Below are 15,404 nucleotides of genomic sequence, written 5' to 3'. Positions count from 1 at the left end.
TCTAAAAAAAAAAAAAAAAGAAAGAAAGAAAGGAAAAGAAAAGAAAGAACTGTTTTAATACCTGAGTTAATACCTAGTATACCTGGTATGAGTGTTCCTCTTAGGGACAAAGCTTTCTTATTTAGAACCTACCTGCTTAAGCCACTTTGGATGAGAAAGTAAGACCCCAAGAACACAGTTCATAAGCAGACAGGAAACAGATTTCTAAAATGTGTGTGTGAAATACACAGGGTTGTGGGAGTGGAGAGATGGAAGAAGAGGGGGTGTCGAGCTATTATAGATTGCACTTCATGGGAAGAGTTTTGAGCTTACAGAGAAGAGCAGCCAATGAGAAATTCTCGCAACTGGGTGATCACACTCCTTTAAAGAACATCTCATGTATCTGTGATTATGTGATGTTAATTCCCTCTTCCCCTCCCTCCAAGCCTGTGTATGTGGCAGATAACTTGGGCAGCCATTATCAGGAGGGTGTCTGTGAGTGGGGCTGTTTTCTGTATTTAGATTGGCCCCCAGAGAGGAAAATGAATGAGACCGAGGGTTCTTGAGGGGCCATGAGAATGCACACTCCCAAGAAATGGTAGAACCCTTGGGTGGGGCGTTGACTATCCCAAGGATGTGGGATGGAGAGATAAGTCAATTTCATCCAGATCTCAAACACAGATAACCAATATTGGGATTCCATGAAATCAGGGAAAGTGAAGCCCAGAAAGGGACAGGAACTTGCTCAAGGTCATACAGCAAGGCTGGGACATGAGCCAAGTGTCCTGATTCTTGCTGAAGCATCCCCCATCTGGCTATAGGGCTGTGTAGATGGGAGCTGATAAGTGGTACCTGTATGTGTCCTTGGTGGTAGCATTAGCAAGCTTGGGTTCAGGCTGGTGGTCAGAAAAGGGTCCCAGGTAGGTCCAGTTAAAACCTTGCAGGCCTGGGTAGGCCTCCACCATGACTTTGAGGTTGAGCCCCTCCCCCACGGTCACCTCCTGGATGAGGTTCTGCTCAGAGCTCAAGTCCAAGTAGGCACTCTCTGGAAAGCAGAACACACAAGCATCTGGCATTAGTGGGAAGATGTCCTGGTTTATTTGTCCATTTTGTCATCCACCCATTGATCCAGTCCCTGAGCAGCTATGTCACAGGTATACAGTCCTCACCACCACCCAAGACAGGTCCTCTGACACCCCTCTTCTCACCACCCCCCTTCGGAATCCCTGGATCAAAACTTTTCTCACTGAGGCCCTAGGAGAACCTGGGCAAATTCCTATCCCCATTTGTGCCTCCATCTCCTTATTTGTGTAATGAAGAGATTGAATATAATCTGTGATTTTCCAAGTTTTTGAAAAATTTTTGGCAGCAAGAAAAAATACACATGTCCGCACGCACACACATACACAATTTCACATGTCCTCATCCATTTCCCTTTCTTCTGGTCATAAGTCAGTCAATGCACTTCCAAATATAGCTCTGGAGTAGGTGTGTAACCCAGGCCAGCCAGTGAGGGTACTCTGTCCCCTCTGGCCCAGTGATTGGTTTGGGTTACCGTGAGTCCATGAGTCCGTAACACTCAATTCCATGATTTTTTTAAGACTCTGGGAAAAGAGAAGCCCTTATTTTACTGGTATTGCTAGGTCAGATACTACAAGGCAGATAGTCAGAGTCCTACAAGGGGAAAGACTTCTGGGGGCTAGGCCCAAAAGGTAAAAGCAGAGCTGAGAGTTGGGGAGCCATAGATTCTTTCCAGCATCAGCTGAACACCTAGATCCAAGTGTTCCTGAAGCTGATATCCATGAGCATTTTAGCTATAAGGAAAAAAAAAAAATTTTAATTAGGCCAGTTTGAGTTGATTTCTGTTACTTGTATCTGAAAGAGTCCTGACTAGTTTCTCTTTTTTTTTTTTTTTTTTTTTTTTTTGAGACACAGTCTCACTCTGTTGTCCAGGCTGGAGTGCAGTGGTGCAGTCTCAGCTTACTGCAACCTCTGCCTCCCAGGTTAAAGCAATTCTTCTGCCTCAGCCTCCCGAGTAGCTGGGACTACAGGTTCCTGCCACCATGCCCAGCTACTAACTAGTTTCTCCTAATGAAATTTTGCACACTTGTAATCCAGCTGCTCTTGTTGAATCTCAGGCAAAGGAATTGTGGCAAGAACCCCAATTCACTCAGCCTCTCCGTGCCTGTCATGGTAGGCCCTGACATGCCTTCTTAAAACCTCAGGGCTCTGCCACAAGCCCTGGACTAGATGATTTCTAAGAGCTCCTCTCCTTACTCTATTCTGTCTAAAAATCTGAAATTCACCCTTCTACACAGACATATGTCTACTCAAAAGCCCCCTATGGCGTCCCTTCGCCTCCATTATTCAGTTTGGCATTCAAGGCTCTCCTCAATCAAATCAGGTCTCACTGTGCTCATCCAGCCCCCTCCCCTCTTCCTTCCTACACACACACAAACACACACTCAACACTCCACCCACCTGGGTCTCCTAACATCCCTGAACACACCAGTCATTCCAACCTTGGAGGTTTTGCTCTAGCCATTTCCTCCACCAGGAATCTCATCCTCCTCCTTTTCATTATAGAGGCCTCTTTATCCTTTAAGACTCACCCCCATGAGGGAGTCTCTACTCAGTGCTCCAGGACGCAGGAACCTCTCACTCCACTGGACTTTTGCTGCCCTTCCAGACTATATACTCATTAGGCACCACATCTGCACTGCTTCATGCATCTGGTTCTCCCTCCAGGTAGCTTTCTTCTCTCTCCAACTAGTCTGTGAGCTTTTGGGGGCAAGGCTTTTCTCTTCTTCTCTGTCTCTCTCAGCAATCCATTTATTATTCATCCATCCATTTGTCCATTCATCCATCCAAACACCAGCACTTCCTGCTACCTTCACCATTGCCACTCTAGTCCACCCACCATCAGCTCCAGCCTGGACCACTGCGGTAGCCTCCTCCTTCATCTCCCTGCTTCCATCCTTGTCTCCCTACAGACAGTACTCAACGCCCAAGAAAGCTCTGTTAATTCTTGTTACATCCAACCCCACCATGTCACTCATCTGCTCAAACCCTCCCACACCTCCCCATCTCTCTCAGGAGAAAAAGCCCAAGTTTTTACAGTGGCCTCCAAGGCCCTGTGGGATCTGCCACCTCCCCACTTTAACTCTCTGACCTCATCTGAGGCCACATTTTTTCTCGCTCTCTCCCCACAGCCACACCAGCCCACTTGTCCCCTGAACACGGCAAGCACAGTCCTGCCACAGGATGGAGCTCCCCTCTCCAAAATGGCCACATGACTTGCTCCTTCACCAAGTTAAGTCTTTGCTCAAATATCAGCTTTCCAGTGAGATCTTCCTTGGTGACCACCCAATCTGAAGCTGCAAATGCTACATCATTTGTTTTTTAATAATTTACTTGGTTCATTGCCTACCCATTCCCAGCTAGAGCACCCACTTCATGAGGTCAGGGGTTGTTGTATCTGTTTCATTTGCAGCTGTATCCTCGATGTCTAGAACAGTGTTTGGCCCAAAGTGTGAATGAACATAAACACGTATTGAGTGACGACTGTATGCCTGTACTAGAAAGCAGACAGGATTAGAAGCCATAACTGAAGGATAATTCTTGTGCTTTTGCTCTTCTTCCCCTTTACCCTGCCAAAGCCTCCAGTACCTAATGGGGTCCACGGCAGAGCTCACAATCTGCTGCAAGTCATGCATGTACTCTAGGGTAGCAATGCTCATGATTCTCATGCTCCTCGCCACCTCTGTCTCCCGTAACATTCAACACATGAAGCACGGCCAGACCTAAAGGACTCAGAGCCTGCTCCCACTCTGATGAGCTCCTGCTTCAGGGTCCGAGTCCAGTGGCTGCCACCGCCTGCACCCAATCACCATAGCCAGAGACCTGGAGGTCATCCTTAGCTCCTTTCTCTTCCTCATCCCTACATCTTAGACTCTTCCACACACCACTGGCCATCTTCAGCCTATTCTCCAGCCTCCAGGCTCCCACCCAATCCACATGGTATCAGACTGAGCCTTCTCAGATACTATCTTCTAGTGCATACTTGGACAGCATTTCCTGTGTCAGACCCTGTTGTAAGTACTTACTATCTATCTGTCTATCTATCTATCTATCTATCTATCTATCTATCTATCTATCTATCTATCTATCTTTCTATCTATGAAGGCAGTTACTATCTTCATCTGCTAGTCGTTGGCAGACTCAGGTTAGAACACTGCCCTGGAGTGTGTACTCCTGACCACCACACGGTGCCTCCTCTGTGCAATCTGACCCCATCACTCTCCTCTTTACAATGAGCATCCAACAGGTTAAGATGCAGTTACTCTCTCACTTTAAGACACCTTTACCTCTGGCTTCTGCTGCCTGCTCTGCTCCCCTGTGGCCACTCCTCACACCACTCTACGTCTGAGCTGTTGTCAAGTTCTTTCAGTGTTCCAAATGATCTATGCTCTCTTTGCCTTTGAGTCTTTCATATGTTCCTCCATCTGCCAGAAGCGCTGTTCCCCTTCCTTTCCCACCCTTCTGCCCAGCTAACCCACCTTCATTCTTCCCAGTTTAGAGGCCACCTTCTTCAAGCCTGGGTTGGGGGACTCCTCAGTGTTCCCAGGACACCCTGTGCTTCCCCCATAATCACTGGGCGATCATTGTCTTTTCATGTGTCCATAAAGAAATGCATGAAAAATGAACAACTGCAGTCCAGTAGGGAGCTACTGGACCCCAATCCCCAAACAAAACAAAAAATGGCGCTAAGGTGTACCCAGTGCAGCCACACAATGTAAGAGCTCCAAGGTGGGAGAGAGGTCCCAGGACAGGGTAAGGGAAAGCTCCTGGAAGAGTGGCTCCTTAGCCAGGTCTTGGATAAACGAACTCTGGCAGAGATATCCTCAGCAGGTCTCCTTCCCTGACATCAGCTTCCTCCTCAAAACCCTTCTGCTCCCACTCCTGCAGGATCCCTACTGACCATCCACCACCACCCTGATGCTTACCTACCACCCGGAAGAACATGGAGGTGGAATGCTTGCCCTGCACGTTGCTGGCCACGCAGGAGTAGTTGCCGGCATGTTGGAAGTCTACTTGACCGAGGCTGAGGGTCAGGACTTTTTGGTAACGGTTATCATGAAAGTCAGATCGCTGAGGGATTGCGAGCTGCAGCCAGAAGGAATGGAGATGTTATACCAAGGTAGTTTAGGGATTAGAGAGATCTGGGTTCCAATCCTCAGCCTTTAATTACTATCTGCCTGTCCTCTGAGCCTGTTTCTTCACTTATAAGATGGGGCTCCCTGTCCCCAAGACTGTAGTGAGGAGTAAATGAGATATGCATGCATGTGGCTTAGGGCTGTGCCTGGAACACGGCAGGCACAGTGGGAAGGGAGGGGGCTCTTAGGGGCAGCCCAGCGTGATTCCCTCCCGGAATCCTCCTTCCCCCCCTCCCTGTCTCCCAAAGTCTTTCTGAAATAGCTGTTATATTCCTGGGCCTCAAAGGTGGCCTAGGAAACCCTTGCTAAATAGAAGTGAGCTCACCTCTGGGTTTTGTCTAAAGGCTGGGGCAAAGGCCATGTGTCAAGGGGACAGAGAACTACCTCCCCCACCCCCCACTCCCCCCACAAAGTTCAGCAGCACAAGCATGAGTCCTGGTTCTGCATCAGCTACTGACTGGGAGTGAGATCTCGGGCGAGTCTGTGCCCCTCTCTGGAGTCTGAACTGTGCCTTCAGCTGAGAACAGCCGGTTTGGAGTGGGGGGGCCATGACTCCACCGTGTAAAACCTGGTGTGCCGGGAGGATGGCCAGACTTCACCTTGTGATCCGCAGGGACTGACCTTGGTGTTGTTGTGTTGGAGGAAGACATCAAAGTCAACGTCAATGTTGCTGGCTGAGCACACGATCTGGGCAGCCTCCCCTCGAATCCGCACCAGCTCTGCAGGCACCAGTGTCAAGGCTGGGGGCCCTGGGATGACTGAGACCGGGCGAGAGATCCCTGAACACCCAGGTTCCCTGAACATGATATAGCTGTTGCTCTCCTCCCTGCCATGGGCCAGGCCACACTGGCCAGGTTTCCCCCGTCACTGCCCCATCCCAAATCCTGGGAAGCAGCCTTGATGCTTCTGCTCCCCCCACTGTAAGTCCTATCCTATAGAGGCCTTAGAAAGCCTACTCTCTCCATCACCTCTACCCCTTCCCAGTCCCGTCACCATTCTCCACTCTGGACTTCTGCACCAGTCTCCTCAGAGGCCTCCCTGCCTCCCTCTGAGCCCCCTACACCTGGACTCTTCACCAAAGTGACCTCTTACAAATATAAATGGGACCATGCCTCTCTCCTCTGTAAACATTAGGGGCTTCCTGTTACTCTCAGAAAAGAAGTCAAAGTCCTTTCCATACCCCAACCTGTTTCTGATCGCCCTGACAACCCCACCCCTTGTTCACTGCACTGCAGCCCCCTGCACCTCTTTCCTACCACAGGGCCTTTGCACTCACCTTTCCCTCCTGGAATGCCTTTCCTCCCACTCTTCAAATGGGAGGCTGTTCTCATCCTTCAGATCTTTAGCTCAAAAATTCCTCAGCGAGGCCTCTGTGACCAGCTGATATGAATTAGCCTCCCCAGCACTTCCACGCCCTCCACTCCCCAGCTTGGTTTCTTGTTCATCACATTTGTACTTTCTATTTAATAGTTAGACTGTAGTCGAATGTCAAATCCATGACAAGAATATTCCAGCAGCCGGCCGGCAAGATGCCTGATGCACAGTAGGCCTTAAATTCATATTTATGCCCATTGCTGCTATTGAAAGATAATCTAATCCAGATTGCTAAGGCCCAGGGACATGAAAGGACTCCCCCAAGGTCCCTGAGTGGGGTCAAGGCAGAGCTAGGGCCCAGGACCCTTGGCTCTTGACCAGCCCAGGGCTCTGCAGGATGAAGTGCCAGGAAAGAGCCCTAACGGCCTCCTCTGCCCACACAGCTGGGGTCCTTTGACCTCCTGGGCAGGTTTAATGGCCTCAGATCCCAGGGGCATTGGGCTAGCTAGTTCACTCTGACCCTGGCCCTCGTTACAGAGGCTGATTGCTGTCTCAAGCCCAGGTCCTCAGCCTGGGGCCCTGCTTGCTCTCACCAGTTCTCCCAGAAACCAGAATCCCGCCTGCCATCCCAGCAGGGTGAGACTCCACCTCCACTGTTACCTGGCCACTGCAAGAGCTGTCACACATGCCACCGTCTCCTGCCTGCCTCTTGGCTCAGCATCCCTCCCCTTCACGTGCCCAGCACCTGGCCTCAGGCAGGCCCCGAGCAGGAAATCCATGTCTGAGGCTGAGTGAGCTTCAGTCCTCTTTCCATACCTAGAACATTCAGAGCCTGTCCCCACCTCACCACTTGGTACTCACTGTCCCCCTGCTGAAGCAGATCCCTGCACAACCACCTCCTTCATGTCATTCAGATTTCAGCTCTAATGAAGTGTTTTCTTCTCAGTGAGGCTTCCCCACCCGACACACTCTTATTCAGCTACCCTGTTGAATGTTTTTTTGTGTGGCATATGTAATGACCTGAGATGACCTTGCCCACTGAGTTATTTGCTCACATGTGGTTTGTCTCCCTGCCCCAACACCTTGTCAGTCCTGCCCCATGGATGATCGTGGAACCATTGAGGGGAAGAAGTGAAAGGAGGAGGACATCCCACTACCCCGCATCACGCCCAGTCCCCAGCCACCACCCGTGTGGCTGCCGGCTCTCTGTCCCCGCTCTCCAGGCCTGGCTGCTGGTCCCCTTGTGCCCCACACACCTTTCTGCACTTTCAGCCGGATGCTGATGGACATCACCTTCCTGCCATCCATCAGGGCACTGCATTGATAGTCCTGGCCCTGAATGAACTTGGCCCTGTGGATGGTGAAGCCGTGCCAGGGCGAGAAGGAGTAGTTGGTGTGGCGCAGGAGGGGCCGGCCACGCAGACGCACCAGCGAGACGCCTGCCTCCAGCACCGGGTCTGTGAGCAGGCAGGGCAGCAGTGCATCCTGGTCCTCAAACACCACCACCTCGTTTGCTAGCACGTTCCAGGGCCGTACAGGGTCTAGGGTAGAGAAGGGCACAGGGTTACAACTGCCCTTCCTCCACTGGGCCAAGGAGTACCTGGACATAGGTGACAGGGAAGTTCAGAGAGGCTGGTCATTCACCTGAGCTCACACCATGCCAGGACAGTTCAGTGGACACTTCAGCGTAGGGGCTCTAGAGTCAGATGCACCTGGGCTCCACTCTAGTCCCACTATGTGAGGCTGTGTGACCTTGGACAATCTCCCTGCACTTCTAGAAAATGCATCATCGTAGACCCGCCTTGCAGGGTTATTGGGAGGACTGCATCACATTAGAAGCTCTTCCAGGTCCTTGCTCATAGCCAGCACTCAGTAAATGCAGAGCTGAATTGTTACGATTGTTAATTTTAGGGCCCACTGTAGTGGGGCCTGCTGGGCCACACCTCTTGGGAGGAGGCTCAGACTCCTCACCTTTGACGTAGAGGTGGATGGCGGCGCTGCCTCCCAGGGGGTCACCAGGCTCAGTGCAGCGATAGGTCCTTGTGTTTTGGAAGGTAGCGTTGTTGGTGGTGAGGACACTGCTGGGGCCATCAGAGTACAGGGTCCAGTGAGGTGATATGGGGCCATCCCATTCCACACTGCCATTGCCCACACATCGCAGGGTCACCGTTGCTCCTGGCTTCACGACCAACTCAGGGCCACTGGGCTCTATCACTGGGATTCCCTGACCTGGTGGGAGGGAGGGACAGCAGACAGAAGTGAGGTCTAGGATGCACCCCTTGGGCCGTCCTGACTCTGAGATGGGTGGTGGCCTGGCAGGGATGGTGCTGTACCATCAAGGGACCACCTTGAATTAGCCCCTGCCCCCTGGTCATAACCCTCAACCTGCTCAGGGTTGGACTGATGTCTCTGATGTCCAGGAGGTCCCTTCTCTGAGAAAGGGGGCTTGCAGCTTGCTCTGCCTCTCATTCAGGCCTCTGTCTCCCTGGGGTCCTCAGCCTCCTGCCTTAGTCTTCCCTGCTGTGATGACATCTTTCTTCTCCCTAGGAATGGACTCTTTTAACCCTGTGTACAAAGTAGATGCATTTCTACCACCGAATGAAGAAAGAAACGAATGGAATGTCCACAGCCAAGCCCTCTGACTTAATTCATATAGGAAAGGAAAAAAAAAGAGATGTAGGATCTTAGCCCGGCAGAGTTAGAGAGGTCCCAGGAATCTCCTGGTGCGCCCACTCCCACTGATTGACATCTGGTCTGCAGCACAGTGGGATGGGAAGTGCTGTGCCTCAGTTTCCCCACCTATAAAACAGGGATAATCGTCATACCCACTCGTCAGTATGTTAGGCATTTTAAATGCATGGGAAGCCTTTAGAACATCACCTGTCACCAAATAAATGGTTCAGTAAGAGTTAGTCACTATGTTTATTCCTAGTCTACACCCAGCAGTTCACCCCTGCACCCCCACACATCTGTGTTTACCGGGAAGCCAATTTCTTTTAAGGAAAATTTTCTTGAAGGAGAAAAGAGAACTTGAAACCCCTATCAGGCTGTCTGGGAAGAAGGCCCGTTGCCTCTGCAGCGTCAGCATTTTTCCAGGGCCTAAAATAGGGGCAAAGGAGGGAAGTGAGAGCTGATTCAAGCCTCCGAGGGGCTGCCAGGCGCCCCCCAGCCTGTGTGGGCGGAAACACATTGTTGGCGTCAGGCTCAGCCCCCGGTTTCCGCTCAGCCTGTGGCCCTTCTACAGGGAGGTTCTCACTTCTGCTTCCCCAGCCTCCTAGCCACTGCCCTCTCTCCAGGCAGGGAGAGGGAGTGCCACTTGCGGGGCAGCTGCGAGGCCGGGCTCTGACGCTGATCCACTGGCTGACCCTGGCCATCCAACTCCTCAGCTCTGGCCCTTCCTATTCCCAGTGATGGGGCCACAATGACAGGCCAGCCCCGAGGGCTTCTGGTGAATTCAGGGTTTCTCCGTTGTTCTCTGCAAACCCCCTTGAAATGGGAATTCCCCCTGACCCACCATAGAGCCCAGAATTGGAAAGGTTTTCTCTCTCAAGTCCTTTTGGGATGGCTTAATTCATGTTTTGATTTTGTATTCATCAGAATGTGCATCCCCTCTCCCCAAGATCCGCAAAAGGGACTGAATGAATTGTGAATACAGCCAAGGCTGCCACCTGGGGTTGTAGCCCTCCTATGCAGTGCAACCACCAGGAAGAGGGACAAATGTCATTTCTAGCAGCCTTTTAGCAAATCTCAACAGAGCTGGGGCTACCCTATCACTGCGGCAGCAATCTAGGGCCCCCAGGCGGGGGTTTTATAGCAGGAAACAGCTTGGAGTGTGGGCTCACACCAACTTGGGTTTGGAACTTGGTTCTTCCCTTACCAGCTGGGTTAGTTGCTTAACCTCTTTGAGCCTCAGGCTATTCTTCTGTCTGATGGGAATAATCCCAGCTCCCACCCCAAAAACTTCAGCTGGGGGTTGAGTGAGATGATATATAGAACTGTTCCTGGGCCGGGCGCGGTGGCTCAAGTCTGTAATCCCAGCACTTTGGGAGGCTGAGACGGGCGGATCACGAGGTCCGGAGATCGAGACCATCCTGGCTAACACAGTGAAACTAAAAAATACAAAAAACTAGCCGGGCGAGGTGGCGGGCACCTGTAGTCCCAGCTACTCGGGAGGCTGAGGCAGGAGAATGGCGTAAACCCGGGAGGCGGAGCTTGCAGTGTGAGCTGAGATCCGGCCACTGCACTCCAGCCTGGGCGACAGAGCGAGACTCCGTCTCAAAAAAAAAAAAAAAAAAAAAGAACTGCTCCTGCCCTGGGCACCTGCTTTAATTGCTACATTGCTAATGTCCCTTCTGGGCCAACTCTGATTACTCAAGATTTTAACCTTGGATTCTGTGATTCCATTTGTTCCTTTTTTACACTTGCCTCACGCCTCACAGGGGACTTTTCCCATCCCTTCCCCTAGCCTGTCTCTCTAGACCCTGCCTTGGCCTCCAGGAAATGTGGTCAGGGAGCGATGTCTATCCTATTTTGTCCTATCCTATTGTCCCAGATATTCACACAGGATAAGGCTGATACCCGCAATTTCCGCAGCCAACTTCCCCTGCTGGCTTGGCTAGCAGGGAAGGAAGCCAGCTTGGCCCCCATCCTCCTCAGGGTGGGGGAATGGGCTGTGAACATTAACTGAGGTGCCCTTCTGTGCCTGTCCATTCTTCCCCTCCTCATCTCCGCTCCCCAATTCTCCCCATGCCCTACACCTCTCCACTAGCTCCCACTTGCCTGGAAGCCCCTCCATCGCCACTTCCAGAATGTGCGCCAATCTCTACTCTTCTCTCCCAACACACACACACGCACACACACTGCACACCAAGGCTGGTTACGGCCCCTCCTCAGCCCAGGATCTCATCGCAGTGATGAAGAGCGAGCCCCCCTCTCTCTAGAGTCCTCCAGCACCATCCCCAGTCTCCTCACAGTGGCCCCTCATCTACTCACCATTGGTCTACTGGGCTGAAAACTTAGGTTTCCAGCCTCCCCATCTCTTCTTTCTCTTGGGACTGGACCCTGGGCAACCATCTGGCCCCCTTCCCACACACCATGCCCCTGGGAAGGGAAAATAAAAACTCCGGACCCTAATTCACTCTGCCAAAAGGAAAAACTCAAGCTGAAAACTGAGTCATGCAAGAAGCTGCCTTGCCTTTTATTCCTAAGCTGATAGCGACAGATGAAAGGTAAAATATCCCACAGGCAGCTCCTCTATGTTCACTTTTCCTCTGTAAAGAGCCAATTTACTGAACCGAGATAATCGACTGTTCCCCTACCTACTACTTTTCTTTTGCAACATGTGGATTACCACAACGTCCCCTTTTTCTCTCCAGCCCACTTTCCCCTTTAAATGTTAAAGCCCTCAAATTCATCCAGAATGGCACAGCCCACATAATATTTTTGTGACTCCATGTTTTTTTTTTTTTCTTGCCAGCATGTCCTTAACCTTGGCAAAATAAACTTCTACATTGATTGAGGCCAGGCACAGTGGCTCATGCCTATAATCCCAGCACTTTGGGAGGCCAAGGCAGGGAAATCGCTTGAGTTTGGAAGTTAGAAACCAGAATGGCCAACATAGTAAAACTCTGTCTCTACCAAAAATAAAAAAATTAGCTGGGCATGGTGGCAGGCACCAGTAATCACAGCTACTCGGGAATGGCAGAATCGCTTGAATCCGGGAGGCGGAGGTTGCAGTGAGCCGAGATTGTGCCACTACACTCCAGCCTGGGCGACAGAGCAAGACTCCGTCTCAAAAAAAAAAAAAAAAAAAGGAGATGGAGTCTTGCTCTGTCGCCCAGCCTGGAGTACAGTGGCGTGATCTTGGCTCACTGCAACCTCCACCTCCTGGGTTCAAGTGATTCTCTTGCCTCAGCCTCCTGAGTAGCTGGAACTATAGGCGCCCACCACCATGCTTGGCTAATTTTTGTATTTTTTAGTAGAGAGGGGGTTTCACCATATTGGTGAAGCTGGTCTGAAACTCCTGACCTTGTGATTTGCCCACCTCGGCCTCCCAGAGTTCTGGGATTACAGGTGTGAGCCACCATGCCTGGCCGCAAGACTCCATCTCAATAAAATAATAATAATAATAATAATAATAATAATAATAATAATAATAATAAACAAATTGAGACCTGGCTGATACTTTTTGGTTTTTGCCCCACAGGCAGGTTCTGGGTGTAAGGATAGGACAAGGCAGTGAAATCAAACCTGTGGGACTCTGAGATGATGGGGGTGGTGGATACACTGTGTGTGCATTTGTCAGACCTCATTGAACTTAAGAGCCTGTGCTTTCTACTGTATGTAAGTTACACAGCAAAATAAAAAGTCCAGGCCAGGCGCCGTGGCTCATGCCAGTAATCCCAACAATTTGGGAGGCCAAGGCAGGTGGATCACCTGAGGTTAGGAGCTTGAGACCAGCTTGGCCAACATGGTGAAACCCCGTCTCTACTAAAAATACAAAAATTAGCCAGGCATAATGGTGTGTGCCTGTAATCCCAGCTCGGGAGGCTGAGGCAGGAAAATCACTTGAACCCAGGAGGTAGAGGTTGCAGTGAGCTGAGACTGTGCCACTGTACTCCAGCCTGGTGACAGAGACAGACTCTGTCTCAGGAAAAAAAAAAAAAAGCCAAACACTCAAGCTCAGTGGGATTGCCTGGGCCAGAAAAGGATGGTCAGTAGGCCGTCTCCTCATAGGGGACCAGAAGTGCCACGGCCCCAGGGTCCTCCTTTGAAGAGGCCAGGGTGAGGCTGTCCTTTCTCCCCTTCAATCCCCATCCTCCCCCAAGGTCCCTTTGAATAAGCAGGCAATAGAACAGAAATGTGTTTGTTGGGCCAACAAGCCAAGCACAGCAGCCCCTCACCTCTTGTCATGTTCCCTCCCAGATGGAAATTCTGCAGAACTGCTGCTGCCTGGGGACCTCCTGAGACTTGGCAGCCTGTGTCTGGGAGGGCTCTGGCCCAGGAGACCCTCGCTGGCCTCTTCCCAATCCCTCCTCTAGCCCTATACCCCTTTCACCCCAAATTCCCCTCTCCTGAGCCCTGGGCCAGAGAGGCCAATCTCTTATCTCTCCCTCTGACCCCTTACACGAGCCACCCAAGGAAGAACCACCACCCCTATCAGGCCCTTCCAGGTCAGGTCTTGCATAGAATCATCAAATCACAGGCTGGCAGAACTGCCAGAGCCATCAGGGGCTCTCCAGGTCCTCCCAACTCAGTGTAGGTCTGGACCAGCAGTGCTGGCATCTCACATCTCCCAGGAGTGTATTGGATATGCAGAATCTCAGGTCGCACCTGAGACCGACTGAGTATGAATCTGCATTGTAACAAGATCCTCAGGTAACTTGTATGCAAAGGAAAGTATGAAAAGCACTGCTCTGGTCTAGTCTATCACTGTTCCCCTGCCCCCAACACCTGCAATTGAACAGAAGTGGACACTGAAGCCTCAAGACTATCAGAGGCTTGTTCAGGACACACAGTGAGTGGACAGCGGAGCTGGGACATATCCACAGCACCAGGTGGACCAGCTCCACCGCACCCACCTCTTTTCACCCCACTACCTCTCCAAAGCAGATACCCACAAACCTGCAGTCCAGTGCTGGGGAGACTAAAACACAGCCTGGGGACACCCAGTGAGGGGCAAGGGCTAAATCCTTTCACAAGGATCTTCTCTGTCACACCCCATCAAAGTCCCCCACTCCCCATTCTGCTCTTACCATGCCAAGCTGTGACCACCAGCAGGAGCAGCAGAACTCCCGGGCCCATGGCCTCAGTGGGGAAGCGGCAGGCAGGTGCAGGGCTGTAAGGCGCCCAGGGCACAGAGCTTCCAGGTACTAGCTCCGCAGGGATCGGGACACCGGACACACGTTCCTCTCCTCTGCACTGGCTGTTTGTCTTGTTTTCCTCTTCCTCCTCCTTGGGCTGATCCTCTTCTTCCCCTTTTAGCTGGGCAAGGCAACCACAGAGTTTGGAAATCTTGGGTCTTTAAGAAGAAAACAAAGCCTTGACCCCAAGAGGGAGGGGTCGCAGTCGGGCAGGGCCAGGCTGAACCCAGGGGGACCTAAGTTGGGGCCCTTCTAAAGCCATCTGCAAGGGGTCCTGGGAGAAGAGACATATCCAAGAGCAGCCAGACAGTTAGTAGCACAAATGAGGGTCTTCAGAGTGATCAGGCGGCTCTGGCAGAGCCCAAAGAGAAGTCAGGTTGTGTGATATTCTGACATATACATTTTTTCTTTACCCCCATTTCCTGGCTTACAACTCCTAAAATCCTTGAAATCTCCAAAGTAATACATATCTTTGAAAAATTTATTATTATTTTAGAGACGGAGTTTCACTCTGTTGCCCAGGCTGGAGCTCTGTGGCTCCATCATAGCTTACTGCAGGCTCAAACTCTAGGCTCAAGCCTTCGAGCTGTGAGATCTGACGATATCTCTAGGTAAATACAGTGATTGAACTGAATTGGAGGGCGCCAGATTCGTGTCTGCTGCAGAATCTGAACAATTGGTTGATTGCTTGGTCTATGGGGAAACATGCCCATCCCCTACATCTGGTGTCAGAAGTATTTTGTGTTGTGAGACAATAGGAGAAATGGAGTTTGTTTGCCTCCTATATACAGGTTGGTCTGGGAGAGCCTGATAATACTGGCAATAAACTTCCTTTTACTGGACACTTACTAGCCAATCCCTTTACATTCACTATCTCCTTTAGTACTGCGAAACTTTATGTAGGTAAGTACTATTGTCATTCTCATTTCACAGATGGGAAAACTAAAGCTCAGAGAGATCAAATGCCTTAAGCTTGACCACGGTCAAACAGCTACCAAATGGTGGAGACAGGATTTGGATCCCAGCAGTCTGC

The 15,404-nt window shown here is 51.0% G+C and overlaps 1 protein-coding gene across 1 annotated transcript in view; it reads right to left on the bottom strand.

Moving 5' to 3' along the window:
• The window catches only part of CSF1R (colony stimulating factor 1 receptor), a 34,303-nt gene extending 19,784 nt beyond the window's left edge, over window positions 1–14,519 (bottom strand). Inside the window, exons 1-6 of the mRNA XM_023227077.3 lie at window positions 14,264–14,519; window positions 8,481–8,738; window positions 7,766–8,050; window positions 5,817–5,953; window positions 4,986–5,145; window positions 832–1,024 (exon numbers count right to left, since the gene is read on the bottom strand). Coding sequence (XP_023082845.2) covers window positions 832–1,024; window positions 4,986–5,145; window positions 5,817–5,953; window positions 7,766–8,050; window positions 8,481–8,738; window positions 14,264–14,312 — 1,082 coding nt within the window. The 5' untranslated portion in view covers window positions 14,313–14,519. The remainder of the gene's footprint in view (window positions 1–831; window positions 1,025–4,985; window positions 5,146–5,816; window positions 5,954–7,765; window positions 8,051–8,480; window positions 8,739–14,263) is intronic.
• Between the last annotated feature and the right edge of the window lie 885 nt (window positions 14,520–15,404).

The sequence above is a fragment of the Piliocolobus tephrosceles genome, chromosome 4 (genome assembly GCF_002776525.5).
Source record: "Piliocolobus tephrosceles isolate RC106 chromosome 4, ASM277652v3, whole genome shotgun sequence".
NCBI lineage: Eukaryota > Metazoa > Chordata > Mammalia > Primates > Cercopithecidae > Piliocolobus > Piliocolobus tephrosceles.
The sequence above is the reverse complement of the archived record's forward strand: the minus strand, read 5'-3'. Positions and strand labels throughout refer to the sequence as shown.